This window comes from Trichoderma asperellum, chromosome 1 (genome assembly GCF_020647865.1).
Source record: "Trichoderma asperellum chromosome 1, complete sequence".
Taxonomy (NCBI): domain Eukaryota; kingdom Fungi; phylum Ascomycota; class Sordariomycetes; order Hypocreales; family Hypocreaceae; genus Trichoderma; species Trichoderma asperellum.
In genome coordinates, this window is record NC_089415.1 from 4,175,332 (window position 1) to 4,195,341 (window position 20,010).

Sequence of the window (20,010 nt, forward strand, 5' to 3'; positions counted from 1 at the left end):
CTCTTATCGCGCTCACCGAAATGCCACCGCCCATCCATCTATTCCTGGCATCATGGGCATTGCCCCCAGCCCAAAATTGGCCGAGTGCATGCATCTTGGGGCATACCGCGTCAACTCGGGCCAGTTCGCGATCCCATCTCTGGCCTCTGCTTCACTGATCAGCCTCCATGACCTTCTTCGTGTAACTTTCAGTGGGAGGTCGCAGTAGATACCTATGGCACTGATATTTTGTTAGTTTCTCCTTGACACACCTACCTAAAACCTGCCGTGGCGACTGGGGGCCAAACAACTCGGCTGCTCGCAGATTTCTGAACGCCAGCCAACCGAAATGCCACTGTCTATTCCCTCCATAACTGCTGTGCAACGCCCAGTTTTATGAATTCGCTTCTCCCGGTCCTTGTACTTCCCTATTGTTGGCTATATTTGTCTATCCCGCGACAAATTGTTACTATCAGCTGTCACTTAACCTCATAAATTTAAGAGAGGCATAGGTATTCATGTGGGATGCAGAGCATTTTGAAAAGAGAAAATTTGTACAATCGAAAATTTTTCTATCCAGCAGTACTATAAACACTCGGGTGGGAAAAAAACACTAAATTAGGCTGCTGCAATTGAGGAGAAATAAACCAATAACCAAGACGAGAGAGATGGCATTATCCATGGATCCTGACAAGGATATGAGGGTCAATAGCCATGTGTATGTAGCAATGCAACTAGTCCATTTTCTCATCTCACAGTTTCTCTAATAGCAGCTTGCTGCCCTTGTTGCCCACGGGAGCCTCCGTCTTCTTACCCTTCTTCGCAGTCTCATTGCTTTCCGCAGCCTCTTTGGCAGCCTTTTGCTCCGCAGTAGGTTCTTCAGCCGCCTTTTGTAACAACTTCTTGTTCTTCTTCAGCGTCTTCTTCAGCTCGTCCGCACCGGCAAACTCTTCACTCTCGAGCAATGCCACCACAACAAATGAACTCGGTCCAGTAGCCCAGTCCATGATAGAGTTCTTGATAACAGGGTACAGGATGTTGGAAAAGCCCAACGGGGGTTCAATCAGCTTCACTTTGCCAGCAGCCTTGTCGAATCGGCCACCTTGAATAAGAGACTTGAGCATTCGTCCACCAAAGGGCGTGTTGGCAATATGTGGTCGGGCAGCGATCTCATCTTCTGCCGGCTCTTGCTTTGGGCTACCGCTGACAGATTGAGCGAGCGCTTCGAGCGCTTTCTGTTTCTCTCCGATTCCAGAAAGAAGGACATCTGCAACAAATTGGCTGCCAAACGGGGAAGCTGTGAGGTCAGAAGGTGAGGCCGCAATTGCGTCTATCAAGGATGGCGATATCAGAGCTGCAAGCTCTTTGCGTCTGTTCTCATCTTCCTTCTTGCTTGTAGTCTTGCGGATCTCATGAACCTCCTTCAATACCTCCAGATCGTAAGCGTGGCTGGCCGGGAACAGCGACCTGGAGAACCCTTCAAGTAGGTAGAGGAGGGTAATCCTGGCATTAGCATTGTTGGCAGCCGCTACAACATTCTGGGCCATCTCCTCCTCCTTCTCTCCCAAGAGCTCTGGGAAAATAGTTTTCGAGGTCAACTTGGTGTCATCAATGACGTCGAAGGCTGTGAGGATGACAATGTGGCCGTATTGATCTCCAGACATCAACTGGATAGTGTCCTTGTATGCTTTCAGCAGCGTCTTGCGATCTTTGGCTGTACCATATGCCAACAGAAGAGAGGCGAGCCTTGCACCGGAGCGCGTAAATGCAAGGTTCTTGAGCAAATCGCTAGTCTCATCGCCCTTCACCAGCTCCATAAACTCATTGAACTCTTCAGTTCCCGGCTGCGTATTTGTAAAATATTGCAGCATGGCATCGTGTAGCATAGTGAAGCCGGTCATTCCCTTCTGAATAAGTGTGTTGATGAGCTCCAACAGGCTCTTCATAACTGGCCCTCGTTTGGTTGGCTCATCTTCAAGAATCTGTTTCAGGTCCGAGGTCGCTTTGATGTCTTTTGTCAGTTCCTTGATGGTGAACTCGGGTCCGTACCATTCGCGTAGTAGGAGAGCCTTTTGTTCCTTTGTTGCGACTGTTCGGTAGATATCATCCAAAATCCACGAGGCTTCGGAGTGGTTGATGAGCTTTCGGACCTTGCCGTAGAAATTGGGGATAATTATGTCGCGAATTTCATCGTCGTTGTGGACCAGAAGCTTTCCGATGAGGAATTTAGCATAGCGTCCCTCAGCAAGTTGCGTATAGGTGCCCTGGAGCTCTGTAGCAATCTGTTTCCGCTGCTCTGGGGTGGAATATTTGATAGCAGTTTGGACTGCTCTAACTGCGTCATGCTTCAAGACAAAGTCTCGAACGCGACCTGTGATGATGCCGTATAATTCCGCCACAAGCTTCTGTCGCTCGTCTTTTGGGACATGGGACTTCAGGCGCAGTCGTTCCCAGATCTTCTTGGTACGCTGAACTTCATCAGCGAGGGGTTTGGCAGCTTTTCGCTCTAGAGCAAGTTGTTTTTGCTTTGCATGAGACTCGCGGGAGGTTTGCTCTATTGTTCAGTAAGCATCAATCAGTCCATCATCATGAGGCGAAAGAAAGCATACCTGATCCAGACGGCTTGCCATTCGATTTATCTTTATCCTCCAATCGAGGCTTCTTACTCTTGCCGTCGAATTTTTCTTTGCCGCCTGAAACATCCTTCCTCTTATTTGCGAACGTGGGGGCCTTGGTAGCCATTTTGATCGAAATATTTGCTGCTTGAATATGCAGAAATTGATACCGACTAATCGCCAGACTCAAAATCTAGCTAGATACTTTGTCGTCGCTCACTAGGATCTTTTTTTTTTTTTTTTAAGAATATTGCCGGGCGGTGACACCTTAATTGGAGTGGAATTGTACCTTATCTTATCTCTACGTATTATGTAATCATGCAGATGTACATATGTACCTAGGTACATAGTAGGTACTAATGTAGCGTACCTATTCCAAGCGTGATGCCTTTTACACTGGCGCTTTTAACATTGTTACAGGGCTCAATTAATAAATTCTGCATTCTTTAGCAGTGTGAAAGGCATCAAAATATATACGATTAATATTATGTCGTGAAATCAAACATATGACAGAAACCTCAGATTCAATCCAATGATTCTTGGTATCAATTCAGCTCGTGTTCCAATGTGCTAAAAGGGACAAGAATAATTACAAGAATAAATACTAAATCAGGAATCATCTTGGAACTCCATCCATTTGTTTCCATGAACAAATCTAATTTGACATCTCGTCAATATTCACTAAAAATTCGATCCATCCGTCTTGAAAAGCCAGTCGCTACTAGCGTCAATCATAAAATTTGTGATGTTGAACTCATTTGGCTGGTACTGCGGGTGGTCTAGGTTTGTATTTGCTGTAGACATATCAGGGTTTGGTATTAGGCCTTCAGTGGCAGCACCAGACATGTTATCCCCGCTAAATGGAATTCGTGGGACGTTGAAGAAGTTGAAGACATCCAAATATTCTAAGTCATTCGGTGCCGGCGTCTTTGAGGGTGTTGCGCTTCCCAAGTGGCCGAGACCCTGTGCACCATGCCGGGGTTGTCGTGATATCAAAAAATCCAAGTCAAAGGCTGTCCTACGCATGTCGGCCAAAATTTTGACTGAGCTCGGTGTGACTCCGCCACCTTGTCTTTCACTATCTCGATGCTCGTCCAATACTCGCTGTAGTAACCTAGAGTATCCAGCAGCTACCGGCCAATACCGCCCCATTTCGCGGAGTATATCAACAAAAAATGAAATTTGGGGCGAGAGTTTATGTTCAACAGTAGAGCCATGAACCAAAAGCACTCGCGCAGCAACCCATATTGTAAAGGCAAATGGCGGCCCCAGCTTAGGGAGGAAGCCATTGTTGACGACAAAATCTCCTAAAGCAGATATATTCTCCACAGCGCCGTGACATCTCTGCGCTGCACTAAATGACGGGGTGAAAATAGCTGACCGAGTTGTTGGGTAGGCAGCTGAGGAATGCAATCGAATAACCGCCGTATGATATGTTGCATGAAGCATAACCCAGTTGCAGTTCAGATTTCTGCTACCAGGCTGGAAAACTTTATTCATATTTCCAAACTCGCCAGGCAGGGCAAAATTCCAAGACGTCAGCTCCTTGTCAAGCTCTTTGTAACGGAGCTGCCATTTTTCCACGTCGGTGAGCCGGCCAATATCAACCGGCTGTTTTAGGAACTTGTGGATTTTTGACAAGATTCCAAGGATCTCGATGTAGTATGCGAAAGCTCCCAGATTCTCAGGCCTTCCAACCGGATGTTGATGAGTCTCTTCGTAATTTTGAGCACCCGGGACGAACCACCGCGTTTCCACTTTTTGATTCTCCATCCATAAGTCGTCCCGGCAGGGGAGCATTCGGTCAATCTCCGTATCGGCTAATGCAAATTCAAAGGCCGTGGCAATAGTTGCATATCTATCGAGTAGATAAATCATCCAAAACAGCCTTCTGCGCGACTCCTCTTCTATAAAATCTTTCGGCTCGGGGAGAATCATAGCTCTTAGAGTGTATATCGACGAGTAGTGAGGAGCCACGCTGAAGGAATTGGTCTCGACGGCCAATCCCAGCTGCACTACCGACCTAGTGATGAGAGCCATTATGTTCCATCCGGGAGGACCATTGCTACTGCCACATATATCAAGAGCCAAGATGAGCAACGCTAGAAGTGACTTGACGGACGAGTTTTCCATGCCGTAGAGAAGGACTTTCTGTTTTGATATGCGGTGGTAATGTTGTCGCCGCTCTTCAGTAAGCCTCGGATCGCTAGAAAATCGCATCGTAGTGGCGACTATCGCATGAAGCAGAACCCTGTCTGACTCTTGGAGATCGGAGATTCCAAATAAGCTATCTAGAGTGGTTCTTCGGTGTAGAATTGGACACCAAGTATTAATGTGCTTGAAGTACAAATCCACGAGATTGTATACGAGATTGTACGGCGGTAGGTCATCGGCATCGGGCGAGGGGAGGGCAGCGCCTGAAGTGGGTGTGACTGTCGGCAAGCCGATATTTGGCTGCGCTGAAATGTCGCCGGCCGAAGGCGCTCGACCATGAAATTCATTGGGGCCCTGCTCAGCAGAGGTGGGCGCAGAAGGGCCATTGCTCGGTTGAGGATTGTAGAGCAGATTGTTGTTCATATGCGAAGCTTGATACAGCTTCGATGAGCCTAAGGTGTGGCTATTCTCACTCTGAGTATCATGATCGCTCATGAGATTTTGTCGCCCAAGTTGCGCACCAGTCTCGGAGTTCTCTAGGCGGAGAGACGGCAGCGGTGAAGTCTGGAGCAGTTCAGAGTGCTTCCTCAGTATCTCCTCCATCTTGTCAAGCCTCAGCTCCATTTCTCGGCTCCGATTCTCGAGGAACCTCCCAAAACCTGCCCTCAGGCCGGGAGGTTTTCGCTCCTTGTATTCGCATTTTTGTCCGTGGCGCTTACACCAACCACAAGACGGTTGGCCACGATCACATTTCACCTGAAAATAGTAGAAGAAAAGGCAATATGTTAGAAGTTACGAAAATAAAGAATAGCGCAAAAATGACAAGATGTGAAGAAAATATCACCTTGCGTTGCTTGCATAATTCGCATCTGCTCAGCAGTCATTAGTATAAGCGGTGGATAGGTGGATGGGGACTTAGGTTGTTGCAACGTACGAGACAGAGATGGGCCTCTTGCGCTTGGCCGTCTGCGCGGCTGGATCAGGATCAGGGTCATTGTCAATGCTCTGGTCGTCACTATCGGGCTCAGCAGCTTGGCGATCAGGCACAGAGGCAGAAGACGGCGGCGATGGTCGTTTGTTATCTTCGCTACCGCTGCGCATGGCGCCTTAGCCTGGCAGCACAAGCTCGTTTCACCTCGCACAACGAACGAAGCCTTTCTCGGTGGATTGACGCTCCGACGCAGCTCCAGTGATTGGACGCGACAGCCAGCGGGGCGACGACAAGCAAACGGGCTGCGGTGGGCGGGCGACCGGTGAGCGGCGAGCGCGAGAGAGTCAGGAGCTGGCGCACGTGTTATCTCGGGATAAAGGCCAGCGGGAGGTTGTTGGCAGTCCGGGTCAATGATAACCTGAAAGATAGCGACGATGCGGAGCTGAGAGTTGGCCTGCCTTGGACGCAGCAGCCACGCTGCGGCAGAGCTGGGGGGAGCTTATTGGTGGCGCCGGGCTGACGAGAGCCGGGCCTGTCTGGCCACTGCAGCGGCTGCATAGCCCAGCAACATCCACATTGTGGAGCGGCAGCCGGCGAACTGCTGGGGCCGCTGGAGAAGTGAGGAGAATGGGAGACGAGCAGCTGGAGAGAGGAGAGGAAAGAGAGGAGGGAGGAGTGTGCCTGGGCGAGGTCGGAGTGCAGCTCCGTTCAGCTACTGTAGGCACCTACAGGTATTAGGTAGTTGATGAACGCTGGTGGATCAAAGCCTGTCCCTATGTTCCTACGTCTCTAACAAATATATGCAGCTACTATCTAGAGCCTAGATCTAGTATGCATCTAATTGCTGCTAGCTGACATGGGAATCCAATGGAGCGTCTTTTCTTGAGGCTTGGCAGTTCTGGACAAACTATTACCCAAGGTATGCGAAATTCCGGGCTTTGCCAAACATGTACTAATGGATACAAAGCAGCCTCAGCATAGATGCATAGATGGACGATCGAACAATAGAACACTCTTCGCCTATAGCAGCATTCAGCGAACGGTGCGTTACATTTCTGTTCCTGCTTTGATTCCTGCAGATAGTAAACAGTCCTAGCCAATGACCCAAACCCCCAATCTCACTACTAACCCTATCTCAAGACCCTGATTCAGATCCTACGCCAAAGTTGAATGTTCACAGCTCAGCAAAGCGGCCTTCGGGTCATTTGGACCCGATCCCTCAACAACACCACCAGCACCCCACACGGTTGAAATGTGCACAGTTACCCGCGGCTCGAATAGTCGCCAAGCATGGATTTCTACAAATTCGATTTACCATCGTTCTCTTCTCTTCTTCTCCCGCTATTCCAAACTATTCTGTCCATTTAGCCAATAATTATCATGCATAATTCAGCGCGGCAGTTTCCTACGATCAAAGCCATTCGATCCTACGTCATTGGCGGCGTTGGTTCCGGTATGTGTAGTTGCAGGCTCATTGTTCCGTCCAATTATGGCCTGTTTAATCAAAACTGGCTGACATGTGCTGACCATGCGAAATAGGTGGTGATTACCACAACGTCAAAGGCGGCCACTGGTGAGTAATGGCCTCTTCGCACAGATACTCCTAGCAACTAAGCTGCTGTATACGGTTGTGCTTTTACATTGTCATAACTGACTTTTTCTTCTCCCTTGGACAGGCTGATCGATAGCGACATTTCTACGCCATGCTCACAATGGTCTCAGTATCGCAAATCGCGAACCAGCTGGGGCATCAACGTCCTCGGGTCATTCTTGGTCGAGATTGAAGCGTCTGATGGAACTGTTGGTTTTGCAACTGGATTCGGCGGTAAGTTGTATCCTAGATCCTAGTTGGACTTCTAATGAAGCCCTTCCACCCTTCCACAACTCAAAATCATGAGAGCCGCTCTGCTCTTTTCCTCTTTTTTTTTTTTTTTTTTTTTTTTTTTTGTCATGACTCTAACTCATTTCATAGGCCCTCCTGCTTGCTGGCTGGTTCACCAGCATTTTGAGCGATTCTTAGTTGGGGCTGATCCACGAAATACGAACCTGCTCTTTGAGCAAATGTATCGTGCTTCCATGTTCTATGGCCGCAAGGGACTCCCTATTGCTGTTATTTCTGTCATTGATCTTGCACTCTGGGATCTGTTAGGCAAGGTCAGGAACGAGCCTGTCTATCGATTAATTGGTGGAGCTACCAAGGAACGCCTCAATTTCTACTGCACAGGACCTGAGCCAACAGCGGCTAGAGATATGGGGTTTTGGGGTGCCAAAGTACCTCTCCCCTTTTGTCCAGAGGAAGGCCACGAGGGGCTGCGTAAGAATGTGGAGTTTTTGCGCAAACATCGTGAGTCGGTTGGGCCAGATTTCCCCATCATGGTTGACTGTTATATGAGCCTCAACGTGTCATACACCATTGAGCTAGTCAAGGCGTGTTCTGAATTCAACATTAACTGGTGGGAAGAGTGTTTGTCTCCCGATGACACTGATGGCTTTGAGCAAATCAAGCGCGCACATCCGACCGTCAAATTCACGACGGGTGAACACGAATACTCTCGCTACGGATTCCGCAAACTCATAGAAGGTCGCAACCTTGACATCATTCAACCCGATGTCATGTGGCTGGGCGGCATGACGGAGCTGCTGAGAGTTTCAGCCATGGCTGCAGCATACGATATTCCCGTGGTTCCGCATGCCAGTGGCCCATACAGCTACCACTTTGTCATTTCGCAACCAAACACTCCATTCCAAGAATACCTCGCCAACTCTCCTGATGGCAAGAGCGTGCTACCGGTCTTTGGTGACCTATTCATAGATGAGCCCATTCCCACTAAAGGCTATCTTCTGACGAGCGATCTGGATAAGCCTGGGTTTGGTTTGACAATCAACCCTTCCGCACGCTCTAAACTGATTCCCTCAAATTATCTTCTTAGCCCTCCGCCTGTGCAGCAGCCCACCTTGGCGGCTACAAACGGTGAGGACAAGGACAAACTAGCCAATGGCAATGGCAACCATGCAGCAACAGCATGAATGGATGTCAGGGGAGAACAATTGATCAAGTTAGTCTGATTTCAGCTACGACATGAGTATCCTATATTATGGGGACTCAGTCAAGCTTATAAAGCAACGAGCAGCATAACCATTGTAGTAATCATCACGATAGTCCATTCGAAGATAATGAAAGAACCTTGTAGCACATATATTAGATATATATACGCAATCCACAAGTAAGACATAGATGCTCCATAAAATTGCGTTGTGCTAAAACCTGGAGAAGTTCTGGGGAATGAGTTCAAGAGAACATCGTGACCCACCGATTTGAGGGTTGGATTTTCTGCGCTCACTCCCCTCGATCTAAAAGCATCGTGAACGATTTTACGGTAGCCCCCAGAGCGTGTCGACCCGCTACAACAGACCCAGAACTCACGATAGTCTCCAGCCCACCGTATTGTGGGCCAAGCAAAACGGTGGCAGCTTAGTTGGCGCACCGCAGAGGGGTTCACTCGCCCTAAAAGCTCCCGAGAGCTCGGATTGATTTCCACCGCAGAAAACGGACTTTGTGAGCTTGTAGCCGCATTTATAGAGCCATCGAAATAGCATCGCGACACAATAAACGAGAAAGCTGGTTCGCCATCAAGGGAAAAAAAAAAAAAAAAAAATCAAGCAGACGTTGCACGAGCTTTACACGCGCGTGGACCAGAACTCCTCTCGCTCTGCCCCGCATTGGTTAATCCAGGTGCCTTGAGATAATCGACGCCTCCTACTGGACCCTGTGGCTTCTTCCATACGGCACAATCTAACGCCACTTTTTTGGAAGTTTATACATAAATTTATATACGCGACCAGTGGTGGGCTTGGACAACAACGTCAAATTCCGTTCCTCGTAATCCGTCTATATCATAGCCCTAATCGATACAGTCATCGCCGCAATGCCGCTCAAGGGCCTTTTGGCGGGCAAGACTGCCATTATAACAGGCGGCACCACTGGTATCGGGCGAGCTATCTGCCTCGGGTATCTTCGCCAAGGGTGCAATGTTGTCGTCAATCACCTCGGCCTAGAGAAAGACCAGGTGCACCTAGACTCACTGATAGCCGAAGCCAGTTCCATCCTAGCACAGGACCCTGAAGCCGGTCGTCTTGCTCATCAGGCAGGGGATGTTCGTGAAATTGAGACTGCGGCCAAATTGGTGGCTGCTGCTGTTGAACATTCTGGCGAGGCTCGCCGTCTCGACATCTGCGTCTCCAACGCCGGAGTCTGCACCTTTGCTGATTTCCTTACGTTATCACCGGATCTTCTCGAAACAACATTCAGGACAAATGTTGACGGTGCCTTTTACATTACACAAGCAGCAGCCCGGCAAATGGCACTGAATCAAAGCCCATCGGGCGGCAGCATTATTGGCATGTCCTCCATCTCAGCATTGGTGGGCGGAGGCTTGCAGACGCATTACACGCCAACAAAGGCCGGCGTGACGAGTCTGATGCAGAGCACGGCGGTGGCTCTAGGAAAGTACGGTATCCGATGCAATGCCTTATTGCCTGGAACGATTCGAACGCAGCTGAACGAGGAGGATCTAGCTGATGACGCCAAGCGGAGCTACATGGAGGGTAGGATTCCTCTTGGTCGAACAGGCGAGCCGGCGGATATGGCGGGTCCAGCTATCTTCTTGGCTTGTGAGGAGTTGAGTGGCTACGTAACGGGAGCACAGTTGCTGGTGGATGGTGGGCTATTTGTCAACCTACAATAAGCCAAGGGTGTTATGTACGTGCATTTTGTGAGCATTTGGGAATGGTTGAGGGTTGTGAAGATGTTGTCAGGCAATCCCTAACCGTCGTGGGCTGTTCGAGAGCGTGTCATTACATTTACTATACAGACATGATAAAGACATCTGTCTACAAAAAAAATTAAAATTAAAATCAAGAAATTAAAACATAATACATAACAAATAACGAGGTCTTGTTCAAGGAAAGGCGTGGAATTCACAAAAGCAGTACCAGGCACAGCTATGTCATTATGGAGCTTGGTGCTTTGAGCCCGCAGCGAAATTGCTGCAGTAACCCGGAACGGTGACAACAAACGGTGAATCGTCACCGCATAGATACCTACCTATGCAGCGCTACTCACTGAGCACTTTACATATGTAGGTAACTACTAGGTTGGACACTTTTGTACTGCCTTGGCACTTACAGCCGCACAATCACTCTTGCTGCGTATTGGTCCCCCCTGTCCGACGATTGCCGGGCCAGATCCGCAGCCCCGTTTCGGACCCGGCGCTGAGCACTCACAGGCTTCCGTTCCGGAAAGGTGGAACGGCCTTGACGTCACGGTGGAACCGCCGTCCATATCAAGGCTCACTTTACATGTGCCAGGTATATCAGAATGCCCAGTACGTACTATACTTTTTTTTCTACCGTCTCGAGACGGTCAATTTTTAATACAGGTACGCCTATCAGCGACTCCATGGGGCTTTCGAGCTTTCCCCAGATACAACATATGTACTATCACAGCTCAGGTGAGGTAATCGAATACCTATCTGACTCGTATATGGGTATACCTCATCGCCGTTTGTTCCCTACCCTGTAAGCAAGCATCCAGTTCCGAGATATCATTTAGATCTACGATGTAGGTGATCTGTTCAATCTCATACACCGACTTTGCTTATCCCTTTTGTTCTTTTTTCATCTGTGAAAATTTTTCTTCCCTTCAGGCCAGTAAAACGCCTTCCCCTCCCACCACATAGTCATACAATCCAGGGGTTCTCGGCGCCTCTTCACAGGAGATCGCCGTTTTACCTCACCTCAGCACCATTAGCCAAGCTGCCCCTTATCAGCTCCTCGTTATCATTCGCCCATAAAATGCCGCTGAATGACATGAGTGACTGCGAGGGGCGCCCGCTTTCCAGTTAATGGAAACACGATTGCAAATCTGTGTGCCATGTTTATGGCGTTTGCCACTTAGGGCGCCGTTCGCATTTGGTGGTTTCGACGTAAGTGGCAAGGATCCGCGGCTCATACAGGGCCATGGATTCCACGTGTAGCGCAGATAAGAAAGAACCTGAATGTTGCACAAGAGAAGGACGAGAATTATGTACCGCGATAAAGGAGTAACGGTGCAGCTAGTATGACGTACGCCCCGGCCAGGTACGCAGAATCTTGTCAGGCTTCCAAGTACTCACTAATCACATGTCAAGGCGCCCGCCATTTCGTTACCGCAGCCCTGAGGCTCTTTGTTCCTGGGCTAGCTCCCTCCAAGCCTCGTCAGCCTCTTAAACCTGGCTACGTAGTTGCTACGCGAGCCATCTCCACAGCGCCGTCACCTCTCGATATCGCAGCCCGCAAATTTCAAACGTGTGGAACCTGGTGTGGATAAACAATTGGGGACATATCGCAGCTTTCCACTGTTTTTGACGAAACGCAAGCAGAAAACCTGGAGAGAAAATGACTCGAAGGTGCGACGGCGGGTTCCGAGTGGAACCGCCGTGTAGATGATGTCTATGTGGAAATGCTGGAGGCACCGAGGGGTGGCGGCATGAGATGAGGTGGAAGAGGGAGACAAGAGAGATCTATAAAGACCCCGGATACTCTCACCGTTCATGACGGTAGAATCATCAAGCCCACAAGACCATCAGCTACTCAAACTACCCTCTCGAGCCTCTTTGGACGATTAATGCACGCAATTCTTAAAACCCATTTGAAGGACTTCTTATTTTCTGAACAAATACCTAATCACCAATACATCTTTCATCATGGCGTCTCTGAGTAAAGAGCAGCAGACCGAATTCTACAATCACGTTGCTACGGTTAAGAAGGACCTCGATGTCAGAGTAGCAGATTCAGAATCCCTCCCTAGCTCTCCAGAGCTAGCATCATCAGTCAGCTCCAGGGATAGCATCTCCAGCATCCCCACTCCCATATCACCCGATGACTCCGGCGCCGTTGCCGATTCTTTTGTATTTGCATTTGATATCGATGGAGTGCTCGTCCGGGGTGGCAACCCCATCCCAGAAGCCATTGAGGCCATGAAGGTTCTAGATGGAGAAAACGAATATGGAATGAAAATGTAAGTTGAACTATTGCAATTTAGTACTTTATAACTCATTAACACTCGATTTCTGCAGACCTCACATTTTCCTTACCAATGGCGGCGGCAAGACTGAAGAAGAGCGTTGCCACGATCTATCACGCCAGCTTCAGCGTGAAATTAAGCCTGGACAGTTCATTTGCGGGCATACTCCCATGAGGGAAATGGCCGAAAAGTATAAGACAGTCCTCGTCATTGGAGGCGAGGGCGAAAAATGCCGTCTCGTCGCCGAAGGATACGGCTTCAAAGATGTCGTTACTCCAGGAGATATCATTAAGCACAATGCTGCCACAACACCATTCCGAAAGCTGACGCCTGAAGAGCTCAAAAACTCCCGTGAGCGAGACTTTGATGACGTTGTCATCGATGCCGTCTTTGTATTTGCTGATTCTCGGGACTGGGCCGGCGACATTCAGATCATGCTGGATGTAGCCATGTCTCAAGGCGGCCGGCTCGGAATTCGCAGCGAGACCTTCGACGAAGGTCCTCCATTCTACTTCTCCCACAACGATGTTGTTTGGTCTGCTGCCCACGAGCACGTCCGTCTCGGCATGGGTGCTCTCAGACGCATGTTCGAGATCACGTTCAAAGACCTCACAGGAGGCAAAGGCAAGCTACACACACACGCCTTTGGCAAGCCTCAAGTCTCTACCTTTGAGTTTGCTGAGCGATTGATGCAAACGTGGCGAAGCACCGAGCATGGCATTTCTGGTCCTCCACAGACGGTTTACTTCGTTGGCGATACACCTGAAAGCGACATCCGTGGCACCAATGCTATCAATGAAGTTGCTGAAAACGATTGGTACAGCATCCTGGTGAAGACAGGTGTATACCAGGAGGGAACAGAGCCGGCGTACAAGCCTCGCGCTACGGTGACCAACGTGCTTGATGCTGTAAATCACGGCCTCCAGCGCGAGATGCGTAAGAAAGTCACCGCATCGCTCAAGCAAAATGTCCTCAGCCAACAGGAATATGCTGATATTGAAGCGGCTGTCGTGAACGAGGACATGCTTATCACTGTATAAGTTGTGGCAGACTTGAAATACGAAACGCATAATGGGATGGAGTATTTGGAGTTGGAACAAAAACCTTGACTAAATTGATTTCGATGATGCGAAATGGTTGAGACGACTGCTTTTCTTCTTTTTTTTCTTTCTTATCTTTCACTATTGCTCTCAAAGCGAAGTCTAGCAAACCCGCTGGGTCACCCTTTCTTCTTTTCTCCTTCTTTTCCCTTTTTACTCTTTCTTGTTTTTCTTTTTGCTACGCATTCCTTTATAGCCAGGTACACCTGGAACCCGTTTATATACCCCAGGCGTTTTACAGAATGATTTTAGACTTTATCATAAACAAGATATTAGACACGGTCTAGATAGTCTTTCATATTGATATATATATATATATATATATATCATCTTGCTATTATGCCTTTTGCTCAGTAATACAGTTGTGAGAAATCCTTCGTGATCACTACTACTATGCACAAATCTTGATTGAATAGTGTGATGAATCGCATCACTCCTCAAAAGTAAATCTCCCCCACTGTGACGCTGCAGCCCATCCGGTGGCATCAACCACCTCTTGCCTATTAGAGCGTCTCTCAAAAGCCTCTTCCAAGGTCACTCTCAGCGAATACTCTGGGACATTATCACGTTCAACATGAAGCCAGCCTTTCCACCCAGCGACCAGATCACCTGCTCCCAACCCTCCCAGAACAACGGTACCCCACCACTCACGCGCGTGAGACGCCGCCGAGTCGTCTTCGTAGATCATGAAGCGCTCGGCATCTGCGATGAGGGATCTGATGTGCTCGACATTGGTATTGGATCCTTCGTCACATGGCGGCTGTTGAACGTAAACGTGTTGCAGGTCATCGTTGGTGCATGTGAGGCGAGTGGCATCAAAGCGGCCGTCAAAGTCAAGGACAAAGAGCGCCTTGGAGTGAGGTGGCGAGACGAGCGTTGATATTATCTTGTACACTAATGGAAGACTTCGCCCGGAGACGGATATTGTGGGAGCCTGAGTGGCTCGAAACTGCCGAGCAGTAAGTTGGTCGAGGTCATCCAGGTGTGTGGTTTTGATGCGTCTGGTGCCTGTCTGTGTTGTTTGAGAAGGGACAGCTGCGCGAAGACTATCGAGTATCTAGAACCATGCCTCGGTATTAGTTTTCAGAATTGCGATTTAGTTCTGATCCTATCTGCGGAGAGAAACCGAAAGGACATTTGCCAACCAGCCGAGACCTGGCGTTTTCATCTTCAAGACTCGTTACTGCAAGCATGCGGGATAGAGACGGCTTTTCTTTTAATTTTTTTTTTACTTCTTTTTTCTCATGATGTAAAACAGCCGTCATTTAGTTCAGCATCTCGTTTAAAGGACATATTTGCGAAAAAAATGTGGTGACGTTCAGCAACTGTCTTGGTGGTGTTTGCGCAGCTTCCATAACATGGTCTCCCGGCCCCGGCATTTCTTCATTTACATAAACTCAACTTCTTACAGCGCAAGGGCTCCGAATCTCAAATCCGCAACTCACCTCCTCCAAAGTAGCCTCCTCAACGGCCTTCAACAGCTGTCCGCCCATAGACTCCATCGCCGCCCCCCCTCCCAGCAATCAAGAAAATCGCAGACGCGTGGCTGCAGATGACGCCGCCGTGCCGCTCATTTCTCGCCTCGGAGCTGCCAGAGAGGATCCAGCAGGATGCTTCGGGTCGGCGCCGAAAGGTCGAGGGCGCGGGCAGCGTGTCTCGCAAGATTGACTTATCGGCCTGTGAGCTCTTCCAGATGCTGCAGTACAAGTGCGAGGTCGAGCGACCGCTATCGCGTGACAGTCCAGTTCGATGCTATGCTGTAGACCGGTTATTTCGCAGGTAATTAAAAAAAAAATCCCCGAGTTTGCTACCCCCACCATAAATCACTAATATCACCCCGCCACTGTTTTGTGCTGCTGTTTTTTATGACGCTTCAATTGAACTATTGAGACTCTTATTCGTTGGAAAAAATCCGTATGTAGTTCTATAATGACTAACAGCTGTCTCAGGTGCAAAGATAAAAAAGGCATCTTCACCGTAGAGACAACGGCGTGGGAAAAGGAGAGGGCCAAAGGAGATGGAAGCTTACAAGGAACCAAGCCTAGAGAGCCGCCAAAGCCGCATCAGTGGTCGTCGAACTGGCATGATCCAGACGAGGCATCTCCGTGATGCTGCAGCTTTTCTTGCTGCAATTTGCAAATGACAAACGGGGCTGCAATCCCTCCGGTAGGAGAGCTCTCAACGCTATCAGTATGAGCGGCGCTGGGCAGGGGCGAGCATACAGCTGAGGAGCTTCACCCCAGCTCTCACCTCAATGTTACGCAAGATAGCATTTGATTTAGCAAGCGAATGATGAGAATCACTGAAATGGCAGCTACACTGTAAGATATGGTCGTTAGGGTTGGCTATAAGGCTCTGGGATCAGCAGAATACATCTGCATCCTCTTCGTCGCAGGGGCGGCGAACGTTGGGACGTCTACGAAGAGGTGGTCTGGATATCTCAGGAGTAAAAGGAATATGGTTTCATGTGTATGGGACTTTGCAAATATTAAAAAAGGGAGGGGGCATGTGGTAGTTTTTCTACAAAAAGGTATAGCATCCCAATGAATACGTCATGTCACAGAGCAAAAGAGAAATCGGATCGCCCCGAGACTTGGTCTAAATAGAAATTCACCTAGCTGCAGCTGCCCACTATGATATACACTCGGCAGCCATGTAGTGACAGCCAAGGACACACTGTTGACAATCGTGTTTTAGCTTCTAATTGACCAGCAGTGGTCTATGTAGCATCCCTCTCCGTCTACCCCTCTAGATAGAGCATCTCTCTATTGCGCCTGGGCTCGCTCGGCGGCTCGGCTGGCCTCCTTCTTGGCATAGTACTCGTCTCGGCCGTTGGTTCGGGGCATGTGGAAGCCGTACCTATTCCATCGTTAGACCATTTCGTCTTGCAACTCTGACAAATTCTTCCTATTCGAGATCGTACCAGAACCAGTTTCCCATGATAAATCCAGATCCTAATGAGCCGTAAGTAAAGAATTCCAACTCCTCCTAGCTGCATTACAGCTTTGCGGATATCCGAGGGGTGTTATTTACCGAGACCGATGCCGAGGTCAAGGATGAGCTGTCGTCGCAGTATCTGCATCCTGTGTGTTAGCTAACCAAAGCAACTTTGCAGCAGCGCCGGCAGCAATTTCGCTGCGACGTTTGCGCCATTGACCTGGGAATAGACGTACGCCAGTGATCGGAGCGATAGCCATTTTGAATTGGAGCTTTCCAAGCTTTTCCGGAGCCTCGAGATGCGTTGTTTGGCTATTTGGTGGATTCAGTATAGCAGAAAGGTAGAATCTGGTATGGATCAAGCGATGGTATGGTCTGATGTTAATCCCGCTAAGAAGGATCACGTGATGGCACAATGCCGCTCGTTCGGCGGATCATCGGGCGCAGGAAAAAGAGTCCCGTAGGCTAGATGCTAGCAGTTAGTGGCTAACGTCTTGGAGGAATTAAAGAACTGCTAGATGCAGATTCTCTTCAATGGGCTTTGGATTGGCAAGCTGAGCTTCTGTCTGCCTGCTCCTGCATCGCCATAACAATGAGTCTACGGCTAGCCACTCGGCGGCTGGCCCTGCCAAGTAAGACATTGCCCGAAAAAAAAGAAGGAAAAAGGAAACGCTCGCCTGTCAATCAAAATACGCTGGCTAACATGGCAAACTGGACATAGGCCAATCTCTTTCAGCTTCCTTGCTGACACCGGGAAAAAATGTTTCGCAGGGAAGTACTGGCGTGGTAGTTCAACGCCGCAACAAATGGTCGATCAACATGTTCAAGGGCTGGGGTAAATCTGGTGCCAAGGACTCTGGAGACAAAGGTCAAGATCCGGTAGCCTCTGAATTGGACGATCCTAAAAAGCGACAACAATTCCTGCAGAGGAACATGCGAGGTGGAGTGGAGGACAACATTTTCCAGGACGAAATCGAAGCCTCAAAGCCGGCATCTGAAACACCTGCCGCCCCAGCATCGGAAGAGAGGACGAAAGAGAGTTTGGCGATGGTGGTCGACCCAGATGCCCGGAGCCGCATTCGATGGCAGCGGAAAAAGGTCATTCAAATGGTTCGACGAAACGGAGAGCTGACCAGGGAAGAGAGGATACGGATGACGGAGAGGGAGCTGCTTCACAAGAGCGAGTTTATGCCAACAAGCGTCAAGAAGCTGGTCATGTTGGCACGACAGATTGCCGGCAAGCCGGTTGACGAAGCCATTCAACAAATGAAGTGGTCAAAAAAGAAGTTTGCGGCCGAGGTTAAATATCACCTGGAGGAGGCTCGAGACATGGCTGTTGTCCAGCGTGGTATGGGTCTCGGCAAGGTCAACGGCGACCTTTTGGACAAGCCTCGAAAAGTGCAAACAAAGGATGGCAAGTGGATAGAGATTGTAGACCCGACCCGTTTGTACGTTGCACAGTCATGGGTTGGGCGAGGCCCCTGGCGTGGAAAGGAGCTGGACTATAAAGGCCGTGGGAGAATGGGTATCATCCAACACCCAAGCACCAGTAAGAAATCCCCAGTCTCTCCTGTTCCACTACCATCCAACCAAATTTTTGAAACGGGCTTGTTGAACATGCTAACCTCTATGCGCGCGTGTAGGCTTTACAGTCATCCTGAAGGAAGAAAAAACCAGAATCAGAGAATACGAAGAGCAGAAAGCCAAGGAGGCACAAAAAGGCCCTTGGGTTCATCTGCCGAACCGCAAAGTGCACGGCCAGAGACCATATTATTCATGGTAGAGCCGCCTGAGTTGGTTGGAGTCGGAAGCAAATCTGTTTAAAATTCACCCAGCAATAGAGTCAGCATGACGATGAGCATGTATCTGTATCAATATATGTACAACGAAAAGAAATTACACAGTCGGGTGACTGGATAGAACGTTTTATCAGTTATGGTTCCCGCACCGCTTAACTTTATGAATGTATAAACCCAGCTTTAGCTTGACGTTACTCGCCATCGGTTAATTTTTTTTTTTTTTTTTTTTTTTTTTTCCCTTTTTTTTCTGCTTCTTCTTGGGTAATAGATGTCGGATAACACATTACACAGATACCTTCTCTTGGAGAAATCGCCTAGTCTCCGACAACCGCCTTAATTAAGTCTTCAATTATAGCCTGCGACATAACCCATGCAGTTGAAACAAATGGAACGTGGACGAAAATTGGTCTTCAATTATGAGCTAGTCCGACTACCAGAGTGCAGATAGCTAGCTGCTTTGAAGACTGCAGCAGACAATGACACACAGTTATACCATAACCCTTGGCTGCTGCCGAGGCACCATATCTTCGTACCTGTTGGAAACCATTTCGATATCATTCGAGTACTTTTCGAAAGCGCCTTGTCCAGACCCCGTATTGGAAGGGGGGTGAGATATGTCAAAAGAGGCGTGAGGCCTATTGCGATTTCGGAGGAACAAGAAAACAGCAGCAAAGGCAATTGCAACTACGCCACCCGCAACTCCGACTCCAATACCAATGGCTGCACCTTGAGATAGTCCCGAGCCACTACCGGCACCGGCCGCGGCCGTCTCGCTAGAAGTGGGAGTAGAGGTGGCAGAAGTAGCAGGAACGGTGGTGGATGGGACAGCAGACGAAGTAGAGTTGGAAAACGGAAATGTTCCCGAGTTCTATAGTTATCTCAAGTCAGCAATCTCACAAAATCGATTTCACGTGATACGGAGAGACGTACTACGCCGGTGGTAGTTGGGGGTGGAGCAGTTGACGTTGGCGGAGATGAGGTTGGAGCTCCTGTCGAGGCTGGCGGTGTTGTCGTTGGTGGACCTGTGGCCTGCGGTGAAGTCGAGGGGATCGATGTTTCGGGGATTGAGGCGCTGGTGGCTGGAGCTGTTGGTACTGGCGTTGTGGCACCTGCTGGTGTTGTGGCAGCTGGGTTTCCTGTTGGTACGCTTGAAGTAGGAGGAGCTTGAGCGCCGGTAGCTGAGAATGCTAGTTGTTGGCCTATTTTGCGAGTGAGTAGGAAGCCATTGTCAGACTCGCGCCATACGAGATGCATTATCTATATGTTTCCAGCCCTTACCCTGACAAAATGACCCAGATAGGAAAGCTTGAACTTGGACATCGGTAGCACCACAGCCGTTCTGGCCGCAGTCTCGCACGCCAAATCCAAAGTTGGCATTTGCGCACAAACAGGCGGCGTCATCTGCACTGGTACAGGAGTATTGCGTGAATTG

At 49.1% G+C, this 20,010-nt stretch overlaps 10 protein-coding genes across 10 annotated transcripts; 5 read left to right on the plus strand and 5 right to left on the minus strand.

Annotated features, from left to right (window-relative positions):
• Window positions 1-533: 533 nt before the first annotated feature.
• TrAFT101_001309 (uncharacterized protein) lies at window positions 534-2,804 on the minus strand. The gene is made up of 2 exons (XM_024907555.2): window positions 2,589-2,804; window positions 534-2,533 (listed from the first exon to the last, which is right to left on the minus strand). Exons 1-2 carry the CDS (start codon window positions 2,719-2,721, stop codon window positions 732-734), a joined length of 1,935 nt encoding a protein of 644 aa, XP_024765563.1. The 5' UTR covers window positions 2,722-2,804; the 3' UTR covers window positions 534-731.
• A 389-nt stretch (window positions 2,805-3,193) lies between these two features.
• TrAFT101_001310 (uncharacterized protein) lies at window positions 3,194-6,348 on the minus strand. The gene is made up of 3 exons (XM_024904777.2): window positions 5,683-6,348; window positions 5,593-5,617; window positions 3,194-5,504 (listed from the first exon to the last, which is right to left on the minus strand). The coding sequence occupies exons 1-3, from the start codon at window positions 5,847-5,849 to the stop codon at window positions 3,276-3,278; spliced, it is 2,421 nt and encodes an 806-aa protein (XP_024765564.2). The 5' UTR covers window positions 5,850-6,348; the 3' UTR covers window positions 3,194-3,275.
• A 624-nt stretch (window positions 6,349-6,972) lies between these two features.
• TrAFT101_001311 (uncharacterized protein) lies at window positions 6,973-8,908 on the plus strand. The gene is made up of 4 exons (XM_024903375.2): window positions 6,973-7,132; window positions 7,219-7,252; window positions 7,356-7,504; window positions 7,652-8,908. The coding sequence occupies exons 1-4, from the start codon at window positions 7,060-7,062 to the stop codon at window positions 8,704-8,706; spliced, it is 1,311 nt and encodes a 436-aa protein (XP_024765565.2). The 5' UTR covers window positions 6,973-7,059; the 3' UTR covers window positions 8,707-8,908.
• Window positions 8,909-9,325: 417 nt separating this feature from the next.
• DHG2 (L-rhamnose-1-dehydrogenase) lies at window positions 9,326-10,618 on the plus strand. The gene has a single exon (XM_024907556.2). It carries the CDS (start codon window positions 9,606-9,608, stop codon window positions 10,422-10,424), a length of 819 nt encoding a protein of 272 aa, XP_024765566.2. The 5' UTR covers window positions 9,326-9,605; the 3' UTR covers window positions 10,425-10,618.
• A 1,087-nt stretch (window positions 10,619-11,705) lies between these two features.
• Window positions 11,706-13,912, plus strand: TrAFT101_001313 (uncharacterized protein). Its single transcript, XM_024899132.2, has 3 exons — window positions 11,706-11,817; window positions 11,868-12,736; window positions 12,795-13,912. Exons 2-3 carry the CDS (start codon window positions 12,423-12,425, stop codon window positions 13,780-13,782), a joined length of 1,302 nt encoding a protein of 433 aa, XP_024765567.2. The 5' UTR covers window positions 11,706-11,817; window positions 11,868-12,422; the 3' UTR covers window positions 13,783-13,912.
• On the plus strand, window positions 13,912-16,409 carry TrAFT101_001315 (uncharacterized protein). Its single transcript, XM_024904779.2, has 2 exons — window positions 13,912-15,621; window positions 15,792-16,409. The coding sequence occupies exons 1-2, from the start codon at window positions 15,395-15,397 to the stop codon at window positions 15,949-15,951; spliced, it is 387 nt and encodes a 128-aa protein (XP_024765569.2). The 5' UTR covers window positions 13,912-15,394; the 3' UTR covers window positions 15,952-16,409.
• TrAFT101_001314 (uncharacterized protein) lies at window positions 14,120-15,441 on the minus strand. Its single transcript, XM_066126295.1, has 2 exons — window positions 15,288-15,441; window positions 14,120-14,899 (listed from the first exon to the last, which is right to left on the minus strand). Exons 1-2 carry the CDS (start codon window positions 15,342-15,344, stop codon window positions 14,273-14,275), a joined length of 684 nt encoding a protein of 227 aa, XP_065982396.1. The 5' UTR covers window positions 15,345-15,441; the 3' UTR covers window positions 14,120-14,272.
• A 17-nt stretch (window positions 16,410-16,426) lies between the features above and the next one.
• Window positions 16,427-17,684, minus strand: TrAFT101_001316 (uncharacterized protein). Its single transcript, XM_024909452.2, has 4 exons — window positions 17,016-17,684; window positions 16,876-16,918; window positions 16,766-16,796; window positions 16,427-16,701 (listed from the first exon to the last, which is right to left on the minus strand). Exons 1-4 carry the CDS (start codon window positions 17,037-17,039, stop codon window positions 16,608-16,610), a joined length of 192 nt encoding a protein of 63 aa, XP_024765570.1. The 5' UTR covers window positions 17,040-17,684; the 3' UTR covers window positions 16,427-16,607.
• On the plus strand, window positions 17,278-18,824 carry TrAFT101_001317 (mitochondrial 54S ribosomal protein uL22m). Its single transcript, XM_024903378.2, has 3 exons — window positions 17,278-17,411; window positions 17,501-18,328; window positions 18,423-18,824. The coding sequence occupies exons 1-3, from the start codon at window positions 17,372-17,374 to the stop codon at window positions 18,560-18,562; spliced, it is 1,008 nt and encodes a 335-aa protein (XP_024765571.1). The 5' UTR covers window positions 17,278-17,371; the 3' UTR covers window positions 18,563-18,824.
• TrAFT101_001318 (uncharacterized protein) lies at window positions 18,583-19,878 on the minus strand. Its single transcript, XM_066126296.1, has 2 exons — window positions 19,509-19,878; window positions 18,583-19,446 (listed from the first exon to the last, which is right to left on the minus strand). The coding sequence occupies exons 1-2, from the start codon at window positions 19,830-19,832 to the stop codon at window positions 19,066-19,068; spliced, it is 705 nt and encodes a 234-aa protein (XP_065982397.1). The 5' UTR covers window positions 19,833-19,878; the 3' UTR covers window positions 18,583-19,065.
• Window positions 19,879-20,010: the final 132 nt, after the last annotated feature.

Excerpts from the sequence above, each read along its gene's own strand:
- TrAFT101_001309 (XM_024907555.2), bottom strand. The coding sequence starts at position 2,721 with ATGGCTACCAAGGCCCCCACGTTCGCAAATAAGAGGAAGGATGTTTCA. Across the intron at positions 2,534-2,588 it reads TGGCAAGCCGTCTGGATCAG|AGCAAACCTCCCGCGAGTCT; the intron begins GTATGCTTTCTT and ends ACTGAACAATAG.
- TrAFT101_001313 (XM_024899132.2), top strand. The coding sequence starts at position 12,423 with ATGGCGTCTCTGAGTAAAGAGCAGCAGACCGAATTCTACAATCACGTT. Across the intron at positions 12,737-12,794 it reads AACGAATATGGAATGAAAAT|ACCTCACATTTTCCTTACCA; the intron begins GTAAGTTGAACT and ends CGATTTCTGCAG.
- DHG2 (XM_024907556.2), top strand. The coding sequence starts at position 9,606 with ATGCCGCTCAAGGGCCTTTTGGCGGGCAAGACTGCCATTATAACAGGC.
- TrAFT101_001311 (XM_024903375.2), top strand. The coding sequence starts at position 7,060 with ATGCATAATTCAGCGCGGCAGTTTCCTACGATCAAAGCCATTCGATCC. Across the intron at positions 7,133-7,218 it reads CATTGGCGGCGTTGGTTCCG|GTGGTGATTACCACAACGTC; the intron begins GTATGTGTAGTT and ends CATGCGAAATAG. Across the intron at positions 7,253-7,355 it reads AACGTCAAAGGCGGCCACTG|GCTGATCGATAGCGACATTT; the intron begins GTGAGTAATGGC and ends TCCCTTGGACAG.
- TrAFT101_001317 (XM_024903378.2), top strand. The coding sequence starts at position 17,372 with ATGAGTCTACGGCTAGCCACTCGGCGGCTGGCCCTGCCAA. Across the intron at positions 17,412-17,500 it reads TCGGCGGCTGGCCCTGCCAA|GCCAATCTCTTTCAGCTTCC; the intron begins GTAAGACATTGC and ends AACTGGACATAG. Across the intron at positions 18,329-18,422 it reads CATCCAACACCCAAGCACCA|GCTTTACAGTCATCCTGAAG; the intron begins GTAAGAAATCCC and ends GCGCGCGTGTAG.
- TrAFT101_001318 (XM_066126296.1), bottom strand. The coding sequence starts at position 19,832 with ATGCATCTCGTATGGCGCGAGTCTGACAATGGCTTCCTACTCACTCGC. Across the intron at positions 19,447-19,508 it reads CCCCAACTACCACCGGCGTA|AACTCGGGAACATTTCCGTT; the intron begins GTACGTCTCTCC and ends AGATAACTATAG.
- TrAFT101_001310 (XM_024904777.2), bottom strand. The coding sequence starts at position 5,849 with ATGCGCAGCGGTAGCGAAGATAACAAACGACCATCGCCGCCGTCTTCT. Across the intron at positions 5,618-5,682 it reads AAGAGGCCCATCTCTGTCTC|ATGCGAATTATGCAAGCAAC; the intron begins GTACGTTGCAAC and ends ACTGCTGAGCAG. Across the intron at positions 5,505-5,592 it reads AATTATGCAAGCAACGCAAG|GTGAAATGTGATCGTGGCCA; the intron begins GTGATATTTTCT and ends TACTATTTTCAG.
- TrAFT101_001314 (XM_066126295.1), bottom strand. The coding sequence starts at position 15,344 with ATGGAGTCTATGGGCGGACAGCTGTTGAAGGCCGTTGAGGAGGCTACT. Across the intron at positions 14,900-15,287 it reads AGGAGGCTACTTTGGAGGAG|ATACTCGATAGTCTTCGCGC; the intron begins GTGAGTTGCGGA and ends GCATGGTTCTAG.
- TrAFT101_001315 (XM_024904779.2), top strand. The coding sequence starts at position 15,395 with ATGACGCCGCCGTGCCGCTCATTTCTCGCCTCGGAGCTGCCAGAGAGG. Across the intron at positions 15,622-15,791 it reads GTAGACCGGTTATTTCGCAG|GTGCAAAGATAAAAAAGGCA; the intron begins GTAATTAAAAAA and ends CAGCTGTCTCAG.
- TrAFT101_001316 (XM_024909452.2), bottom strand. The coding sequence starts at position 17,039 with ATGGCTATCGCTCCGATCACTGGC. Across the intron at positions 16,919-17,015 it reads CTATCGCTCCGATCACTGGC|ATACTGCGACGACAGCTCAT; the intron begins GTACGTCTATTC and ends CACAGGATGCAG. Across the intron at positions 16,797-16,875 it reads TGACCTCGGCATCGGTCTCG|GATCTGGATTTATCATGGGA; the intron begins GTAAATAACACC and ends ACGGCTCATTAG.